Source organism: Hibiscus syriacus, unplaced genomic scaffold (assembly GCF_006381635.1).
Source record: "Hibiscus syriacus cultivar Baekdansim isolate YM2019G1 unplaced genomic scaffold, ASM638163v2 tig00110114_pilon, whole genome shotgun sequence".
Taxonomy (NCBI): Eukaryota; Viridiplantae; Streptophyta; class Magnoliopsida; order Malvales; family Malvaceae; genus Hibiscus; species Hibiscus syriacus.
In genome coordinates, this window is record NW_024062594.1 from 3,343,056 (window position 1) to 3,363,380 (window position 20,325).

The following is a 20,325-nucleotide window of genomic DNA, read 5'->3' on the forward strand; positions in this document are numbered from 1 at the left end:
ACCTTATTTTAAAGTATGAGATTTTAATATGATGACACTTTTGCTATTACTATTCGGTTTATCGTGATTTGATTTTTAAGATATGTTTTAAATTAATTTATTACTTATTGGTATTATATTTACAAGTTGAGTTTTGATAGTATGATTTATTATAATTTCATGTCATTTATAATGTGATTTTACATTGATTGAATAACGATTTTGGAAAAATGTCTTAAAGAATCATAATGTGATCCACTAGACTTAGTCGAAACGCATAGGCCGGGTCTAGGGGGTTACACCACAAGTGACCAAAATATTACTTTTTTAAAGTTGGTAGGTGAAAGTGAACAAAAATGAAACAAAAGTGACAATATTGATTGTTTATCCTATATATTGTATTACTTTCTATTTTTAAAAGAGTTAATTGCACTATAAATCCCAAACTATCACCTTTATTTTAAATTGGTCCTTAAACTTTTAAATATTCCAATTATATCCCCAAACTATGATTATCCTTCTAATATGGTCTCCAAAATTTTAAACCATACACATTCATCCTCAAACTATGACCCTTATTCTATATCCAGTGGCGGATTTAGAAATATTTTTGAGGGTGAGTACAAATATACTAATAATAAAAAAAATTCTTATGGGATAGGCACAAATAAAATTTCAGGGTGGGCACCATTAGAGAAACTAACAACTAATATAAAGAAATTCGAATTTCAAGGTGGGCACGTGCCCACCTTGGCCTCCATGTACATCTGCCAGTGTCTATATATGTCTCTAAACTTTTGAATGTTCCAATTTCATCCCCAACATTTGAGTGATTTTGTGGGATGTTATTGGAATGCTCAAAAGTTTAGGGGCCAATTGAGAATGAGGGTTATAGTTTGGGGGTGAATTTTGAATGTTTAAAAGTTTAGAGATCAATATAAAATGAGAGTCATAGTTTGGAGATAAAATTAGAATGTTAAAAAGTTTAGGGATTAATTTAAAATAACAGTAATCGTTTAGGGATGTGTGGTGCCAATAGATCTTTTGAAAAATAATTTATTCTTTTCTAATTTAGTTAATCAATAAATAAAATTTTAAATGTTTGAAAAAATAGTTTTTAAAAAATAATAAATAGCAGTAGAAAAGAAGAATGACGACATACGGTGAGGAAAACAAGCGGGAGCAAATAGTCGACAACAGAGAAAAGCGTAGAAGAAAGACAAATAAAAACCAAAGAGAGAAAAGAAACAATTTTCACAATTTCAAAATTTTATTCTTTCTTTTTCTAATTAAAATTTCATTTGATTGATAACCGATTCCTCCCAAGCAAAGCAAACAAAAAGTGCAGCGCATACCAGTAGTGCGGGAAGGGGAAAAAGAAACCTGAATATTTTTTTATTCTTTTCCGGCGAAAAAAAAATTAATGGATGATGAAGTTGTCCAAAGAGTATTCCAAGAAGGAGGACGAGATTATTTCCAGCAACAACCTTCGACTTCTACCTCGTCTTCTTCTTCTATTCTCCAGTCTCTACCTCTCCATGTGGTCAGCCCCTTTAATTTTTGTTTTCAATCAAATAGCTTTATTTGTTCCAAGTTTTACGATTCTGGGTTTGTTGGGTACTTTTTTGTTTCTCCAATCAAATTTGGGTTCTGAAGAATTTTTTTCATTGGACTTCTTCTTTTTGGGTTATTAGGTTCGAAAAACAAGAACCGTAACGAATTGGGTTATCTTTTTTTTTAGCTACTTATTGAATCATGATGAGCATTTGGATTATTTGTACCTTATTCATTTACGTGTTTTTTGTGTTCTACACATGCGTTGAATTTGTGATTGTTCACGGTATCTCATTTACTTGATATCATTTGAGCTATGGTATGTCAACCTAGTAGTGCAAGTTTTTTATTGTTCCTTTATGTCATTGATATTTTCCCAATTTGCTGCTTGATAAATTGATGATTGTTCCTGTTATTAGAAAACTATTAATTCAGATGACATCATCCAAGTATGGAAACGGAAATCTCTAAAAAAACATGACGAGTATCATCCAAATGTTGTGCTGATTAGGGTTGAATATATGACTTAAGAAAAATTTAGTTCCATCTCAGTTATGTTAAACTTCTTCGCTTGTTTGAATTGATATTTTCCCAATTTGCGCTTTCTTCCTGAATTTTCTTCAAATTCCTTGGCATGTTTGAAAGATGTTACCTTCCTTTATTTTATTGTCCTAGACCTATATCAGTGTTGTTAGGGCATGCACCCTTGACGACACTAAACCATATTGTTGGCATGGTATGAATATATTTGTTAATGAATTTTGGTAAGCTTATTTTGTTGTTTTATTGGGTGCTTGTGATTTTATATTGTGGTGCTTTATATCCTAGGTTTCCAAATTTTCTATTTCTATTTCAACCTATATGATATTGAACATGTTTGCTCCCATATTAACTTCGTAGTTTTCTGTTGGTCGTTTGAGTTTATATGTTAATTTCCCGCAAAATTTGCTTTGAGTTTGATGAGCTTTTTGGTTGAAATGTTGCAGTCATTTGATCATGGCTATTATTTGCTTGTCAAATCCATACAAGAACTCAGAGAGAAAAAGGAGGGTCTTGTCACAGTCGGCATTGGTGGTCCTAGTGGATCAGGCAAAACTAGGTGAGCATTCTATTAATATTTCTGTTTAGTTTTCTGATGTCTCTCCCTCTACTAATTATCTATATATTTTCTTTTCAAAAGAAATATTGTAAGAATCAGGACACTGCATGCTTTCTTTCTTTTCTTATAATAATGTTTTTGGGTTTATATGGTGGTCTCAATTTCCAAAAGCTTAGCAGAGAAGGTAGCATCTGTTATTGGTTGCACTGTTATACCAATGGAGAACTACCGTGTTGGAGTTGATGAAGGGACTGATTTGGATTCAATAGATTTTGATGCATTGATCCAAAATCTTGAGGTTTGTACATTTCTTCACAATGGCACATTCATCTAATTTATTGCCTATGAAAAACATTTCTGTGTCTCGTATGTTTGGGGTTACTCTAAATGTATACATATTAAAGTTTGCCCTTTGTTTTCGGTTAAACTCAGAATTTGACAGAAGGGAAAGATACTATGATACCAGTGTTTGATTTCCAACAAAAGAAACATGTTGGCTCCAAACCTATAAAGAGTGCTATGTCTGGGGTGGTAAGAAAGTGTAAAATAGGATCTATTTCACATTATGGTTGCTTTGGACTTAATTTGCTCATACATTTTTTCAGGTAATAGTTGATGGTACTTATGCTCTGCATGCAAAATTGCGCTCTCTGCTTGATATTCGGGTCGCAGTGGTAATATCTTCTTTTCCCTAAGCGTTAGGTTTGATTAAGGCTTGTGCAGTTGTCAATTCTTTTCATCAGATTTTTTATATAGTTCTTCTGAATATTTGGGGTGATGCATCAGGTTGGTGGTGTTCATTTTAGTCTTCTTTCCAAAGTTCGATATGATATAGGAGATTCTTGCTCACTGGATTACCTTATTGATAGCATTTTTCCTTTGTTTAGAAAGCTCATTGAGCCAGACCTTCATCATGCACAGGTTTTTTTTCCCCTTTTGTTGTTGTTGTTTCTTTTTATGTTCTTACTTATTGGAATTTAACTGGCAATTCCTCCGTAATTGGGTTTATCATGCAGATTAGAATTAACAACAGCTTTGTATCATCATTTAGAGAAGCAATCTACAAGCTGAAATGCAGAAGTGAGGTATGTTATACTTAATATCTTATTGTTAAATAAAATTCTAAGCATGTCATGCATAAAAGATGTGATTATGATCTGTTTGGAGTTGAGAAAGAATGTACATTGCCATAAACACTCTCAAATTATCTTGATAATTTATGTTTTGTAATTTATATTATTAGTTTACATACATGACTTGGGATTTCTTTTGCCTCTTTTTTCTTAAGAATATGAAAGTTTCTCTCTCTTTCTCTCTCTCTCTCTCTCTCTCTCTCTCTCTCCCTTTCTCTCTCTCCCTTTCTCTCTCTCTCTCTCTCTCTCTCTCTATATATATATATATATATATATATATATATATATATATATATATATATATATATATATATATGCACCTTGGATATCTTCTCTTTGTGAAGTTTTGTACTTTGGACAGTGACTATTGCAGTTTAAGTGGTGAATATATATGCTGAATTTTTTATCTTTAATTCACTTTCAAAATTTATTTGCATATTGCAATTAGATTTAATTTGTAGCCATTGTGATATTACTTAAGGTTGAACGAATTCTTAATGAGACACATAAAAAGTAGGAAAGAGTGGACACCAAACATAGAAAACTCTACATATATTGCCCCCTGCCCAATAAAAAAATGAACAAAAAATTGATTAGTTATTTGTCTGCAGCAGTCCTGAGTGAACGTCCTTTTATTGGAACAAACCTCTAGGTATTCCATTTCTTTAATGCATAACATTTGAAGTTAACTTTTGTTGCATTGTTAATCAGCTGCACCCTTATAGTCTCATTTGAACATTATATTGCTATGGCAGACACCTGACGGACAGTCTTCCTTTCTCCTTAAAGATGAGGCACAAACTGATAAGTAAGTGGTTCTGACTATGATCACATGCAATCTTTATGCAGAGTGTTAGTTATATATGTCTCTATAGCCTTTTCTCTCTATGTTTTGGGAGTGAAATGAAAACTTCATTTTGCTTTAGTTTCATTGAGATGTACCTTAGACCCCCATCAGCAAGTGACGAAGCACGGATAAATGATTGGATTAAGGTGCGACAATCTGGTATTCGATATTATCTGTCACTCGGGGATCAGAGAATTGTGGACAAAAATTTCATTATCAGACCAAAAGCTGAATTTGAGGTCAGACATTTTGTCCTTTGCAGTTCTAGTGTGGCCATTGTTGTCAAACTGAAGTAGTGCTCCCAAATGTGTCATAGATGTTTTCTTTTCCTGTGTTACTGTCAAAACGGTTTTACATACCAACTAGTTCCATTTTAAAATCTATCAATTTATTCTCTTTTTGACTTTTATTACAGGTATTATTACACCCAACTTTTTAACTCTGTAAATTAAGGATTAATCAATGAAAAAAGTGTGTTTTTATTAGTATCAAAGTCGTTGACATTAATTGTTTTTGTCAAATAACTATGTGCAATAATACAACTGTATTATGCAACAATAGCTAATATGCAAAATGGTTAAAGCAAGGTTGCCAGCGATCAACACACCTTTATTGGTCCTCGATCTTGTTCTTCTGCATCATTTAAGGAGATACTGCATAACATTTTGATTTTTGGTAACGTATCTATCAAACCAGCTAAAAGTCAGCCCAATCTGTATTCTATGACCATTCCCCTGTAACTCTCTCGTTAGCTAAAAGATACGCTTATTTGTGTTGGAATCTTATATCATAAATCATCTGAAAGTTAGCTCATTGGCCCTAACTTAATGTAGTTTTATTTACCTTTTTTAATATCTAATCTTGAACAGGTTGGACGGATGACACTAGGTGGACTGCTGGCGTTGGGCTACAATGTTGTTGTTAGTTACAAAAGGGCATCAACATCAGTTAATATTAGCAGCCTTTCTCTGTCATTTGAAACAATTGACACACTTGGGGAAACCTTCTTGGTGCTTAGGGGCACAGATAGGAAAGTATGCACTTAATTTTCTTCCAGATGGAAACATCTGAGATTTTTGTTTGTTTGTTATATTTGCATCAAAGTATTCCTTTTTACCTTCATAAACTATTAATATAATTTGTATTGATTGGACAACACTCCAGTATAAGATGCTTTTGCTTGATGTAAGTTGCCTATCACGTGTGTATATGTTCCTGTTAGATAAATTTTGAGAAATGAGATAATCATAAAGGGATGTTTTCTTATCCACTAGGTATGCTTAATGAGGTTATCACCTAGCAGCTTTTCATTGAGAACTGACTTTGATATAAGCTAGATATGTGGAAAACAGAAATATAATTGGACCTTCTATGACCAGTTAAAAAGTTGTTGCTTTCGTTTGGTTCAGCTTTGAATGAGAGTGATCAGATGCCATTGCTTAAGTGTCAAACTGAAAACTCAAAATGAAAACCAGTTGATAAAACTTATGTTTGTTTTGGTTGCTATACTGTTGCATAGACAGTTGGAGCAGAAGCATTGAGATTGGGAATTACTGGACAATGGATCACTAAATCATATCTGGAAATGATTCTTGAAAGAAAAGGTTCTTCACTAGATGTGACCTCCATCAAACTGTCCTGTTAATGCAACTATTGTTGGTTTTCTTCTTTGCTCAACTCATTTCCACTTTCAGGTGTACCACGCCTCAATACTCCTCCACTTGTTTCTGCTACATCTATCTCTAGTAATCAAGAAAAAGTGATTGCAGCACCAAAGCCCATTCGTACCACTCCAAACCTTGTAAACCGGCTTGAGGATTTATCTCAACCTTGGACTCGATCTCCAACAAAATCCCAAATGGAACCTGTATTACCAACATGGCATTTTGCCTCATCAGATCCTTCACATGGTGGTTCAGTTATAGGTATGTGGACAGCTTGTTAACTTTTAAAGTAATTCTTTTTCTCAAGTACAATGGAAGAGTTTTAATTTAGTTCATGCATAGACTTTCTCATGAAGCAGCAACAGGTTCTTCTGCTTTCAGGGATACGATGAAACTTGCCCCAATGCCTGATTCACATGACTTGGATCGAGGCTTACTTCTTTCCGTGCAAGGAATACAGGTAATGAAGGAAGAGCTCTTATAATGAAATGGCTCATAATGTTAAATTGTTGTCAGAATACCAATCACTCGTGTCCAAAGCTGATGCCATTTTTTTCTTTGGTTCACTTGTTTCAGTTTTTGTTGGAGAATAAAGGAGTTCCAGTTATTGTTGGAATTGGTAATTTTGATAAATAGATATCTCTTCCTTTCTCTCTTTTAGTTGGTCTGTCATTCCTTTGCCATGTCTCTCTAATTTAATTTCTTGTTCAAACTTCAATAAAGTTCTTAATAATGTTTGGGTGTGTGAAGCTTAGTACTGACAAGGATAGTTCTTTTCATAAATTTAGAGTATGGCTGGACTTTTGGAAGTGTGTGGGCTATGGAACAGTTCTGTTTGGTTTTGTTGGATTGCTGCATAATTAATTCTCTGATAGTTATTAGCTTTAAATAAAATATGGAATGCAGTATTAATATACGTTTACTACGATTTAACTTTATTTGCCCTTGTGACGTTTTATGAATGTTAATTGTCATAGTTTAATTCTTCTGCCCCACTGAGGAAGCAATTTTGAAATCTAAAGTTTACCTTCCCGTTTTGTATTTGACTCTAAGTGCTTGCTCTATAAAAAGAAAAGAAGTTCATGTAAATTTTTGAAATCACTATTTATATCTTCTAATTGCTGAACTCATATGTTGTTATATCTCACCTGTATTTGCAGGTGGTCCAAGTGGATCTGGAAAGACAAGTTTGGCACATAAAATGGCAAATATTGTTGGTTGTGAAGTAGTTTCCCTTGAAAGCTATTTTAAATCAGAGCAAGTTAAGGATTTCAAATATGATGACTTTAACTCTCTTGATTTGCCTTTGCTTTCAAAGGTAAGGTTCAATATTTGTGTAATTTGATTAAGTTAATGCATGGCTTAAGGATTGAGGCCAAATGAGGCATTGAATTTCAGTTGAACCATTACAGTGACAAACCATGCATCTTGTAAACTGAACACTAACTAAAGGTTTGTAAGGATTATGATTACATGTCAACTTAATTCCACTTCGAGCTTCACTTATTGTTCATAACATGGTAACCGAATTCCCTGAATGCAAATTCCATTTTTTATTTTTGATTATTTAATTGATTTTCTCTCACACACTTCTAGAAAAGTTTAGTTTTTAACGACCATAGTTTTCATAAATTTTATCAAATTGTTAGACTAAGAAAATAATATTGTTAATTTTGGGGAAAAAAGAAAAAGATTCACAAGGTTTTTTATTTGGTATCTCAAATTGTCAGTTTCCATCAGCAAACAATGTTTGCTTAATTTTAGATCTAGGACAAAAAGGAAGTCTTTGTCATATATAATATATTTGTCCCTATGTATGTGTGATTGTAGTCATTTTTTTTAATTATGGAATATATTTGACAAATATTATTACTTTTTTCAATACTTTTAGGTAGTTCTGTAAACTATACTGAAAAATGTATTTTTAGTATTCATTTTTAACATATAGAAATGAATAATAATGAAATAATAATTTGTCTAAATAATGTTTGCATTTACATGTAAAAATGTAAAAATCTATTCTATATATTTTGTTTAACATATTAATTTCAATGTTGACAGTTTTTTTATTTGCCAATTCAGATTGAATTGAATATGTCCAAACAATTAGTAGTTATTACTATATAGTTATATAATTTATATTGTAGTTTATATTTTTATTTAGAATATTGATTATGTTTATCTATTTTTACACATTACTTGTAGCATATTTATAATATTTTAATGGTCACCTTTTATAAATTTGAAATATTCATTGTTACAGTTAGTGTATAAATAATGTTATATTAATATCATTCCTCTTATGAATATCAACAGGAGTTGAAACATTGTTTTCAAAATCCTTGGAAGCAATAATTTCTTGTTCCCAGCATCTCTAAAAACTGTGTTTCCTTCTAATTTTCGGAAAATAAAACCAGTTACCTAAAGTATTTTTTTATTTTCATTTTGAAATAGTGAAAACCAGATAAAGAAATTTACTCATTCAAGGAGAGCTTATGGTATCCAGATGTTGGTCTAAATCAAAGAAATGCAGATTATAAATATATGGCTTAACTTGGGGTGTGATGTTGATCAGAAAGTTTTACACCGATCAGTAATGCCTCACTGTTGTATTTTTGTCTTTTGCAGAACATTGGTGACATAAGGCATGGTCAAAAGACAAAAATACCTGTATTCAACTTGGAGACTGGTTCTCGTAGTTGTTTCAAAGAGCTTGAAATTTCTGAAGATTGTGGGGTGGTCTGTTACATATTTATTTCATTGTTGTCAAAGCTTGCCTCTTTTCTAAACTTATTTATTATGCTTATTGAAATATACAATGTAAATAAATATCAACTGCTTAGAAACTAAAAGATTAGTTCCTAAGGTGAAATATTTGTTCTTTCTTTATCCAAGAGGCCTGTTACTTTGTTTATAAGGGTTTCTTTATCATAGATATTACCTGATATTCTGCAACTGAAACCCTTTCTGGGTTGTTCTGCTTTGGATTCAATACTTTTTAACATTTCAAATTTAATTCATTTCTGTTGACCAGATCATTTTTGAGGGGGTTTATGCTCTGCATCCTGAAATCCGAAAATCCCTTGACTTGTGGATTGCTGTTGTAAGATGGCTTCCTTAATCTATCTTTACAGCTTGGTTTTCTCATATGATTCAAGTATTATCTTGTATTCTTCGAGAAAAGATAGGATGTTAATTGGTTGTTTTCTGCAAAGCCAGGTTGGAGGTGTTCATTCACACCTGATTTCTCGAGTTCAGAGAGACAAAAGCAGAGTGGGGTGTTTTATGTCCCAAAATGAGATCATGATGACAGTGTTCCCAATATTCCAGCAGCACATTGAACCACATCTTGTTCATGCACATGTCGGTAGTCTATGAATATCTCAAACTTTTATTACATGTTCTTATATGTATCAAAAAACTTTTGGCATTTCTTTCTGATTTTGTGTAGGCACACATGTTGATAAAGTATTTTATTGTGTATTTATTTAACCCATTGCGTAACCATATGTATTGTGTGTACATATATACTTGTAAAGGTATGGTTCTATGTGCAGTAACTCTGATAACGTGGTTAACTTTGTGTTGCTACTATTTTTTTTATTATTGCAGCTAAAAATTAGAAATGACTTTGATCCTGTTCTTTCTCCCGAGAGTTCACTGTTTGTTTTGAAGAGTAATAAACAGGTAAGTATCATAAAGTCTCTAGTCCAGAACTCATATGCCTCCCCTTGTTATTGACAATCCATTCCTACTTCTTCATGGTATCAGGTGGCCTATCAAGATATTTTGAATATCCTCGACTCTGCTAAGTTCTGTAGTTCTGTTCAGAATTTCATTGATATATATTTAAGGCTTCCCGGAATTCCTACAAATGGGCACTTAGCAGAGAGTGACTGTGTACGTGTCAGAATATGTGAGGGAAGATTTGCATTATTAATACGAGAGGTTAGTAGTGAAATTAATGTAAAATGTCTTTTAGTCCATGCAATTCAGTTGCTTTTTCTATAACTGTAGCAAATAGCTGATATTTGTTTTCTTCTCTGTTCTTTTTGTTAGCCAATTAGGGAAGGGAATTTCATCATTCAACCTAAAGTGGATTTTGACATTAGCATCAGTACAGTGTCTGGCCTTCTTAACCTTGGGTAAGTCAAGTATTTAATGTTTCATATTCACTACAATTTTGATAGTATGGATTGTTATTTTAAAATAGGTACTGAAGAAAAATATGGTTACTATTGCAATGTTAAAATCTCTCATTGTTAATTAGAATGAGATTTGAACAGACATTTCCCAGGGTTGACCCAAAAGGCTCGCAATTTTCCCCCTTCTCTAGGGAGAGAAGAGAGAGAGAGAGAGAGAGAGAGAGAAAGGGGGGGTAAGTGGTACATTTGAAAAATAAATTGATACTCTTCCATATGAGTTTCAAAAAATGAAAACACTGGTTGGATGTGTAGTTTAATGAGCGGTAGCTTTTGAGAATATGGCATAAAATGTGCAACTGTTGACACAGTTTGTTGGTGATGGAGCTCAAACATAAATGTCAGCTTTTGGTATAGATGGTAGCCTTGATTTTCAGAGTCTACATATTTGAAAAATTAGTAATCGTGCATATTCTGCCATTTTCAGGGTTTTTTTTCTTTTGAACTCGTTGATAAGTTCATGGTTAGTTGATTGGGTAATTATATATTCTTTTACCTGGTGTCAGGTATCAAGCTGTAGCCTACATTGAAGCATCTGCACTGATTTACCAAGATGGCAAGGTAATACGAGTTTTGGTTTTTGTAATACCCATTTTGTGTCGACATTAGTGGTTTTCAGAATAATAATTAATTGTTATATGTGACTTAAAGCGTAGGTTTCAAGCTTTTTCATTGTTTCTATTTAATTCTAATTCGTGATTAATGCCAAATATTCCTTTCTACTCTGGGCTATTTCGGAAGTCTACTTAAATTTGGTTGAATTTTGCTGTTAAACTTTGATTCTACTAATTCTGGAAAAATTAACAAGGATGTAATACTCTTTCTGTATTGTATTAATGTGAAAAATATGATGTTGGTTTTCTGGATTAGTCATCTGTCCTGTCTCTTTCTTCCGAGTATTCCTTTCGCGTGAGTAGATTTTCTCGATTCACTTGGAAAGTGTGAAGCATTTGGTGGCCAGATTATTATTCAATCTTCTCTACATTTATCTAATACCATTGAAAACCACACTTTTTTTAAATCGTTTTCCTTTTAATATTTTTTTGGATAGACTATTCTTGAAAATGAGTTGGTCTGTGTGGCATTTTCCCCTTGATTATTTAAAGATGGCATTGTTCTGCCTTTTAGATTCTTATTGAGGTTGATCATCTACAAGATGCCCCTAGCCCTTACGTACAGATCAAAGGGATCAATAAAGAGGCCGTGGCAGCCTCTGGTTCAGCATTGAAACTCAACGGCTCGTACACGACAAAGGTTTTGTCTTTGAATTGTGTGAGATATTTCAGTATTTCTGCCATTTTGCCTGTTTATTAAACTTGCTACATCTTATATATCTTGTAGAGTTATCTCCAAATAATTTTGGAAGGATTACCATTGGTGGAAAGAAATTACAGTGGAATTCACACTCATCAAGCTGCAAGGTTGCAGGAGCTTGTGGAGTCTATTCAATCCCAGGTGCTCATTGTTAAATAAAATTAAGCAGTCACACATATTTATATATTGTATAGCCTTTAATGTAAGCTTCTTCTTATATTCCTCCTGAATTAGAGTCGGAATAATTATGGCAATCCGTGTTGGCAATCTGCATGGTTATGTGATTTAGAATCTGCATCTCAAACAAAGAAAAACCTTTCTATGAAATGGTATTGGAAGTATATGATTTGAAAATCAGGTTATAAACATGTAAATGTTATTTGCATATTCTTGATAATTTGAGCACCACATGTTAATGAAAATAATAGTTTCTTTTATGCATCAGAAATGGCCGTAATCGATGTTCATAACAAATCTCTTAATTTTTAATAATGTTTTAGTGGACCAAACAGGGTGGCGGTACACCATCAGAATCCTCACATAGCAGGGAGGCTTCTCCAATGGATAGCATAATAGAAGACATGCAGTCCCGGATACGGAGGCTTGAACGATGGCAAACCATCAATACGGTACTCGCCTTACTGTTTCCTGAATTTCTTTCCCGTGCTTGATTGCTTCGATTTCTTCTTCGCAACAACCATGATCAGCAGCTGATGGAACCAATCACGTACCTACTTAATTGTGCTTGGTTTTGCTGCAGGTGCTGTGGACCTTTTTGATGTCTGCTCTTGTTGGTTATTCTCTTTACCAAAGACAGCGACAATAACAAGACTTCCTATAATCTACTACCCAAACTGACCCAAAAAAAAGTCCTCACAAATTACAGGCTTAAAGAGATTACAATTCAAATAATATTATTGCTTTAGTTCCTCCATTTGCATTCTGTAAATACCAAATTATAAACTTACGGGTCAAAAGTGGAAACTCTCTTCTCTTGAGCAATATAAGTGACACTATTTCATGAAATTTTTGTAAGTTTGGTTTACTCTACAAATTGCATGGGAGACAGGTAAGGTCGTATGGAATATATTTGAGCTAAGAGCATGGTTTGAGGGTTAATTAATGCAACAATGGTATTGCACATTTGGTTAACAAATTTATTATTTAAAATGTAATTAGAGGATTAGCTTAAATAATCTAATGTATTTTATATTAGAAAAATACATGCTCAACGATTGTATAAGAAAAGAAGGGTAACCTAGCTATTTGGTTTCTACTTATTACTTAATTTCTATTTTGATCGTCTAACTATTTTTTTAAATCATATCTAATGTTATGTTTTGGTTTTATTTTGTTCACCTGTCGTTAAAACATTAATAATGATATTGACAAGATATTTTTTAATTAGTTTTTTAGTGTTGATGTAGTATTATCTTATGGTGATATGTCACCATCATCATTGGCAATGGGTGACTAAAACCTAATGTTTGGTATGATTATGAAAAAAGTAATAGTTAGGTAGTCAAAACAGAAATTAAGTGATAGGTAAGTGACCAAATAAATAGTTTACGCAGAAAAGAATATTAAATTAAAGGGTAAAGTATAGTAATGATCATTGAACTTTTCTAAAGCTTTCATTTAGGTCCCTACTTTTAAAACTTACAATACAGTCCCTCAACATTTAGTTCATTTACAATATGGTCCCCCACAGTTACGTCGGGGAACATATTGAAAACAGACTAAATGTTGAGGGATCATATTGCAAACGGACTAAATGTTGGGGGATTATTTTGTAAGCTTTAAAAGTTAGGGGACCTAAATGAAAACTTTAAAAAAGTTCAGTGACCATTACTATACTTTACCCTTAATTTTATTTTTCTTTAGTTTTTTTATTTTAAAGTAATGTTTAATATAATGTTTTGACTAATATTTTTAATAAAATAATTACAATTGTAAGTAATTCCTTTTAATTTTTTAACATTATTAATTTCTTAACCTTGTGGTCGTGGGATCGAGTCCCACGGTTGACAATTCATAATTCCGACTGTCGGAGGTCTTTCACGAAAGCTGCTCTCAACCTGGCGTTCGAGACAACCTACTACCTTACCTCCCCTCATCCCATTACATATGGAAATAGGGTTAGTTAATAATAAAAATAATATGTAAAACATTAAAATCAATTTTTTTTAAAAAAAAATATTAAAATAAAACAAGAACATGAAATTCCCAACATTTGCCACTACCATCAAATTTTAAAAATGCTAAAAACAGACCACCTTTCATTGTTGAAATACATTAAGCATGATAAACAAAGAGGAGCTAAAAACATACCTGCTGCTACTACTACTGACTCTCCCTCTCACCAAACTCTCCATCTTCAAGCTCCTTGGGATCGGCCTCTCTACGGGAACCGTTCCGATGGTCTCGCCTATGTTTCTTATGCCTGGTTTCGCTATCGGATTCGGGCATCGAGCATGCTGAAGAAGTAACGGTCATTAAAGAAGTATGTCAAAACATGGTTGCAGCTGTTTCGAACATGTGAATGGGAGTGAATATCATACCTTTTTTGATCTCCTGTGATCACTGCTATGCCTGTGAGACTTGGTCCGATCTTTTTCACTTTCATTCGTGTTATCCACTGAACTTCGATGTCGTTTATGATTTCTCTTATTGTCGTCTTTTCCTGACCGTTTATGTTCGTTTTCATCGTGAAATTCACCTGTACCAACATGCGCATCTGAAGGTCCCTCCCTCGAGTGTTCCTCCTTCTCTTTCGTATCCTCTCTTTATGTCCCTTCCATGCTTCGACTTCCTCCACTCCCTCTCTTCTCTCTCTTTTTCTTTCTTTGCCTGCAGCATAGAAAAACCCCATGTCAAACATGTACTCAGACACGGGTGAGGAGATATTTGATTCATTCAGTTTCGCGATCATTTACAGAAAACAAAAATCGACGAAGAGGGCAGTGGGCAAGGAGAGTATCACTAACCTCAAGCACACGCAAAGAATAGACTAACGATAAGCCACACATTTAAGATTAAACCGAAATTCAAAAGAAAATCAAATGATTCGACTTGATTCAAATCGATCTTGTCTTCCTTCCGTCTTCGTTCCTTCTCTTTTGCATCTCCTTTCAACTGTTTTACATATTCCTCAAATATCTCCTTGCAGGAGGCTTCATCCCTAATGGAACTACATATGAACATTAAAAAATTTAGCTTCGAGTAAGCAATTTTTGATGGAAAATATATAGAATGATCAAAAGAAATTTTGAAAGTTATATGCAAAACGTCATGTAATAAGCTTCTAGGACCTGAATTCTGGACTGTTTTCAAGAAGATGTTTGCACTCCTCCCATGCTGAAGATGAAGTGATTTCCTGCAATAGGTTAAACAATCATATAGTTGAATAAAAAGAAATTTCCTGGCTATCGAACCATTCGACCAAAATTTTAAAAGATGTAGCCTAACACCTTCACAGATTGCAATAAATCAAAGAAGCCATCTGCAAGACGTTTGCGCTTCTTTGCTTCTTTCTCCTCCTCCTCCTTCTCCTTTACCCTTTTTCAAGTAAGTCCTCAAAAATCAGCTGCAATTGAAGATGGCCCATTTAATTAAGGGTAAAGTATAGTAATGGTCACTGAACTTTTCTAAAGCCTTCATTTAGATTCCCCAACTTTAAAACTTGCAATACAGTCCCCAACATTTAGTCCATTTACAATATGGTCCCCCAACAGTTACGTCGGGGACCATATTGCAAACGGACTAACTGTTTAGGGACCATATTGCAAACCGACTAAATGTTTGGGGATTGTATTAAAGTTTTAAAAGTTGGGGGAACTAAATGAAATAATTAGAAAAGTTCAGTGACCATTACTATACTTTACCCTAAAATAAAGTAATTTTCTTTGAAGCCAAAGATAGATATTTTCAAAGTTTTACTCTTTCAACAAATTTATGAACGGGCAATAGAGTATTCTCCGAGAATCAAGGTCGGGAAGAAAGAGTAAAATCTTATCTATTCGCGAGAAAAGACGCCTCGCTGCTCCTTCCTTTCAATTTTCATATTCTCACATCTGAATTTATCTCTTTTCTTTTTATTATATCTCATAAGCCAGTCCCAGATTAAGAATGGTATTCTTTGTTTCTCTTTTATTTCTTCTGTAGTCGGCATTCATGGTGAAATCCCATTTAACTTACTGAGTTGGCTTATATAATTTGGAGTTTTGATTAACTTCAGAATGGATGATTTCATTCGTTTTCTTGGTCATGAAATTTGAATGTCATATATAGTCCATAGTATTAAATTTCTCTTCAGAATGGATGATTTTATTCGTTTTCTTGTTCATGAATCTTTCCCCATTTGAGTAGCTGTTTGGTGATTTTAATTGTGCCTGATCTTTATTTCTGATAACTTTTGCAATTTGTTTACTTGATGATTTTGTTTTTTGTTTTAGTAAGATGGAGAAGGGTGATAGAGGGAAAGAGCATTCTAGGGATCGGATTAGTGAATTACCTGACGCAATTCTATTGATGATTCTTTCCTTTTTGACCATTAAAGAGGTAGCAAACATATGCTTTCTTTCCAAGAGGTTGAAAAATTTGTGGCCCAACATTTTTTCTTTGAACTTCGATGCTTCATCCACATTAGCCGAGCTTCGGAGGAATGACAAATTAAGGAAAAATAAGAGATCTTGGTACATAAACTAGGTAAACCAAGTACTGGAATTGCACCAAGGAATCACTTTAAATGAATTTAGGGTTTGTTTTTATTTGGATTGGACTTGCAGACATATATTGATACCTGGTTTTGTTTCGCTATATCGAAGAGGGTTCGGAAACTTGAACTCGACTTTGAAGAAGTAGCAGAGGAAACTTGGCCGCCAGGTTTGAGATCCTTTTCTTTAACCAAAAGTTGTTTCGACTAAATTCGAGCTCCTCCCCGGATTATCTTGCATCGGATCGTTGAATTCCTTGTGTTTTAGATTTGTAAAAGTTAGTGGGGTGGTTCTTGAGCACTTCCTTATACACTGTCCTCTGCTTGAAAAGTTAGTTGTGGAGTGGTCAAAAACTCTAGTGAGTCTTAAAAGTTTCTAGTTCGTCACCTTTATGGCTGCGATATTTGGAGATCCGATCTTGCCTCACTTTGCAAAACTCGAGATTTCTGCTCCCAATTTACGGACGTTTCGGTATTATGGACAAAAGATGGCATTGTATATTGAAAATGCTCCTGTACTGGCTGATGTGCTTATATGTGGGAACTTAGATGATGAACCGGCTTTTTCTTTTTGCCCTCTTTCAAGCTATCTTGGTCAGTTAGAGACTCTTACATTGGAGATGAGTGCTGTAATATTCATGTTCTTCAATCTCGATTTTGTTTCCCCCTTTGGGTTTCTCATTATAAATATCTTTTGCAGTATAATATGATGTTTCCGAAATTCCCTGAATTGACAAAGCTTAGGCACTTAGTAGTAAGCGCGTATGGTGGATATGATGACGATCTCCTTGTATTGACTTTCTTGATCGATGCATCTCCTTCCTTGAACAAACTATCGTTGGAGGTAATCTCCAAATTTTTCATCAGCCATTCCACAAGAAATACGTTGATCACTTAACCTTCTCCATCGTTTCCTATTTATAGTCTATAATGTTGCGTTTATCATTTTGCAGTTAAAAATATGGAGGTCTTCTACATACCATCATGCACATAGTTCTAGTAGTGTAACCGGAAAGCCTATCCCTAGTCTTAAAGAGCTAGAGATTGTCGGGTTTAGAGGTTTTAAAATCGATGTCAATTTCGTTACGTATCTACTCGAGCATGGAGAAATGATCGAGAAGATCACTATTAATTGTTGCCATCCAAGTTGGATTGGGCAAATATGGGATTGGGAGTTTATCAAAGAAAGAGAAAGGCAAGAGAGCACGCTCTACAACTCGAATCAAAATCATCTCCAACAACTGAATTTGTAGTTGTATAATAAAGTTTGTTCAGCCTTGCAAGTTGATCCTTGCTGGTTCACAGGCGCCTTTATGTTACTCGAATCGAGTCCACCGTCCGATGGCCATCTAGTGTTATTAAAGAGGCTGAGGCTGGTGTTTTGGCCAGGTTTAGGGGTCCCCAAGTTCAAGGTTGGGGATTAGAGGGTACTCTAATTTCCAATGAGAATTTTGCAGGGTTTTAATTGAGCTGAATAATTATTGGAATCTGAATTATTGTTTAGTTGAAAATTGCAAATAGAATTTTGTTGGTTTCATTGATTGAATTATTAAGAGCATAAGTTTTGTTTCAACAAGGACTTTGTTACAATCTGCTTGCTCTCTGGTGGGGTAGCTGTTGATTTAACAATGAAATTATTATTTATTTTTTGCTTGTATGTGTCAATTCTTGTGCTGATTAGGTCTGGTACTTGGTCTTTAGGACCAGTATTCTTCAAGTCAACGTTGGAATGAAAATGATGTAATTGGTTGATTAGACCCCTATTCCATTTTTTCAATAAAAGATTTAGATAATATAAATAAAATGTTTAATCTATCAGCCACACAAGAGTCCTGGTGAGAACTGCGGCTCCTTCCTTTCTAATCATATTATCCACTTGGAATAGTTTATTCGTACTACGGATAAGTATAGAAATTAATTTATCAATAATATTTATATATTCTACAAATGTAATTAATTAAACTTAAATCCTTTGAAAGAATAACATTATCTTAATACTATCTTTTACTATTAAAATCATTTAATGAATTTCAAATCAAAATTATACGCATCATTTGAAAAATACTTAATGAACTAACTCTTATTTAGATATAGAGACAAGTGGAATTCAAATACTATTTATCTATATGTTTTTCATTTTTTTCCTTTAAATTATAAAATAATGAAAGTTTAACCACATTTAAATTATGTTAAAATTTATAAAGATACATTCAAATTGATTTATATTTGACTTCAAGTATAATTAATTATTTTATATTTATATTTATATTTAATTCAATTATATGTTAAATTTAACATGAATTCATTATTATTTTTTATTTAAAAAGTTGGTTTAATGGTGCATGAAATCCTTAAACTTAAGAAAATGAATTAAGTCTCTAAATCCTTTTTCACCCAATTAAACTTTAGAAATTCTATCCACTCACATCTTTGACTGATATTGACCATTAAATTTGTTATACCTTCTTTGATAGGCCTCCTACAGCCTCATAGTTTTTGCCAAGTTGAATAGATTGAAACTTGTTAATATTTCATTAGTCAACTACAATGCGTAGATAAAACCTTTGACAGACTTATCAGGACAAAATATGAAGTCTGACTAATTTATTTAGCTCATCAATTTAATAATAATTATAGTGATCCTATGATTAGAACAGAGACTAACACATTTTAACACTTTATTCTTCTTCGTGATCAACCCTCTGTTGCACAAAAACATAGACCAAAGATTATTTTTTCATCGGTCACGGTTCTTTACCTAAATTATAAGAAATAAATCATTTATGATCGATAATTTTTTTTATTTCTATCAACAATTAGTGTGATGAGCGTGGACAAATATGATTGACAAAATCAATAGATATTTCCCAAAAAAATCAGAACAATTGTTTTCATCCCTTGAACTTCTTCTAAGAACTCACCTCAGGCGATGGCCATCTCGACTGGTAACATCAGATCTGACCCGCAAAAATTACATGCGTGAGCGAACTGTCAGCTAAAAGTGAAGGGAACGAACACACGCGTCCCACTTATCAAAATCACCTCTCCCACCAGTGCTGGGGTGATGCGCAGTTCGGGCTCCGGGCTGCTAAGGTTGAAGTAGCTCGAACACGTGGATGAAAAAGATGGTCATCCCATCCATTAAGCGTCGTTGGCATCGTTAGTAAATGAGGCCTCTCTAGAAGAAGCATTAAAGACAACTATCATGAGAGATCGTCACTGCCATGAAGCTGCAATGCTCGAGAGCCTCCCTCCTGAGAAACGACTAAACTACTCCAAACACAGGTCATTTATGGAACAAAATTTAATTTGGGTATATGATTATACTTAATTTTTTTCTTCACTTGATAGAAAACTCTAATTTTGTCTCTTTTCCCTTTATCATTATCGGTCTCTTTTCTTTTTCATTTTTATAATCGGTGATGATACTAATCTTAAGAGTTAATCTTTGACCTTCTATATTAATTGTTTTTTATTTTTATTTTATTATATCATATATATATATATATATATTATTTTTTTAATAACTCTATTTTATGACACATTTTCTATATTTTTATGGTATATTTTCCAATGCCTTTTAGCACGTTTTTAGTCGTTTAGTAGTCATTTTTGTTTATCATTTTTCTCATGCTTCGACTTGGCATCGCTACGAATGATCAAAATTATACTTATTTGTTATCATGTTGATCTTTCCTAGTTTAGACTCTCGAATTGGATTTGGATACTCGATTTGTGTTTGTGGATGGTTTTTTCATGTCGTTCTACTATGATTTACGATTTATTGGCGATCTTTCAATAACTTAATCTCATTTTGTT

General features: G+C 33.4%; 2 protein-coding genes and 1 long non-coding RNA gene across 4 annotated transcripts; 2 read left to right on the forward strand and 1 right to left on the reverse strand.

The window, feature by feature from the left end:
* Positions 1 to 1,212: 1,212 nt before the first annotated feature.
* On the forward strand, positions 1,213 to 12,703 carry LOC120215340. 2 transcript variants are annotated; one of them, XM_039213061.1, is made up of 26 exons: positions 1,213 to 1,522; positions 2,520 to 2,632; positions 2,804 to 2,930; positions 3,065 to 3,163; positions 3,238 to 3,306; positions 3,419 to 3,553; positions 3,649 to 3,717; positions 4,521 to 4,573; positions 4,692 to 4,851; positions 5,482 to 5,646; positions 6,132 to 6,216; positions 6,307 to 6,537; positions 6,636 to 6,736; positions 6,853 to 6,895; positions 7,401 to 7,594; positions 8,905 to 9,015; positions 9,311 to 9,379; positions 9,496 to 9,639; positions 9,889 to 9,963; positions 10,048 to 10,224; positions 10,336 to 10,421; positions 10,985 to 11,039; positions 11,607 to 11,732; positions 11,820 to 11,933; positions 12,293 to 12,421; positions 12,553 to 12,703. In XM_039213061.1, exons 1-26 carry the CDS (start codon positions 1,403 to 1,405, stop codon positions 12,616 to 12,618), a joined length of 2,916 nt encoding a protein of 971 aa, XP_039068992.1. In that variant the 5' UTR covers positions 1,213 to 1,402; the 3' UTR covers positions 12,619 to 12,703. The 2 variants fall into 2 exon arrangements, with proteins under 2 accessions (XP_039068992.1, XP_039068993.1); XM_039213062.1 differs by having other exon boundaries at positions 1,214 to 1,522; positions 6,642 to 6,736; positions 7,437 to 7,594; positions 12,305 to 12,421; positions 12,553 to 12,698.
* Positions 12,704 to 13,968: 1,265 nt separating this feature from the next.
* LOC120215342 lies at positions 13,969 to 15,344 on the reverse strand. Its single transcript, XR_005524934.1, has 5 exons — positions 15,263 to 15,344; positions 15,104 to 15,168; positions 14,780 to 14,982; positions 14,354 to 14,642; positions 13,969 to 14,269 (listed from the first exon to the last, which is right to left on the reverse strand). It is a non-coding gene; the product is annotated as an uncharacterized LOC120215342 (long non-coding RNA).
* Positions 15,345 to 15,795: 451 nt separating this feature from the next.
* Positions 15,796 to 17,991, forward strand: LOC120215341. Its single transcript, XM_039213064.1, has 4 exons — positions 15,796 to 15,923; positions 16,247 to 17,135; positions 17,207 to 17,350; positions 17,460 to 17,991. Exons 2-4 carry the CDS (start codon positions 16,899 to 16,901, stop codon positions 17,757 to 17,759), a joined length of 681 nt encoding a protein of 226 aa, XP_039068995.1. The 5' UTR covers positions 15,796 to 15,923; positions 16,247 to 16,898; the 3' UTR covers positions 17,760 to 17,991.
* The last annotated feature ends 2,334 nt before the right edge of the window (positions 17,992 to 20,325 follow it).

Excerpts from the sequence above, each read along its gene's own strand:
- LOC120215340 (XM_039213061.1), top strand. The coding sequence starts at position 1,403 with ATGGATGATGAAGTTGTCCAAAGAGTATTCCAAGAAGGAGGACGAGAT. Across the intron at positions 1,523-2,519 it reads AGTCTCTACCTCTCCATGTG|TCATTTGATCATGGCTATTA; the intron begins GTCAGCCCCTTT and ends GAAATGTTGCAG. Across the intron at positions 9,016-9,310 it reads TTTCTGAAGATTGTGGGGTG|ATCATTTTTGAGGGGGTTTA; the intron begins GTCTGTTACATA and ends TCTGTTGACCAG.
- LOC120215341 (XM_039213064.1), top strand. The coding sequence starts at position 16,899 with ATGGCTGCGATATTTGGAGATCCGATCTTGCCTCACTTTGCAAAACTC. Across the intron at positions 17,136-17,206 it reads TTACATTGGAGATGAGTGCT|TATAATATGATGTTTCCGAA; the intron begins GTAATATTCATG and ends TATCTTTTGCAG. Across the intron at positions 17,351-17,459 it reads TGAACAAACTATCGTTGGAG|TTAAAAATATGGAGGTCTTC; the intron begins GTAATCTCCAAA and ends ATCATTTTGCAG.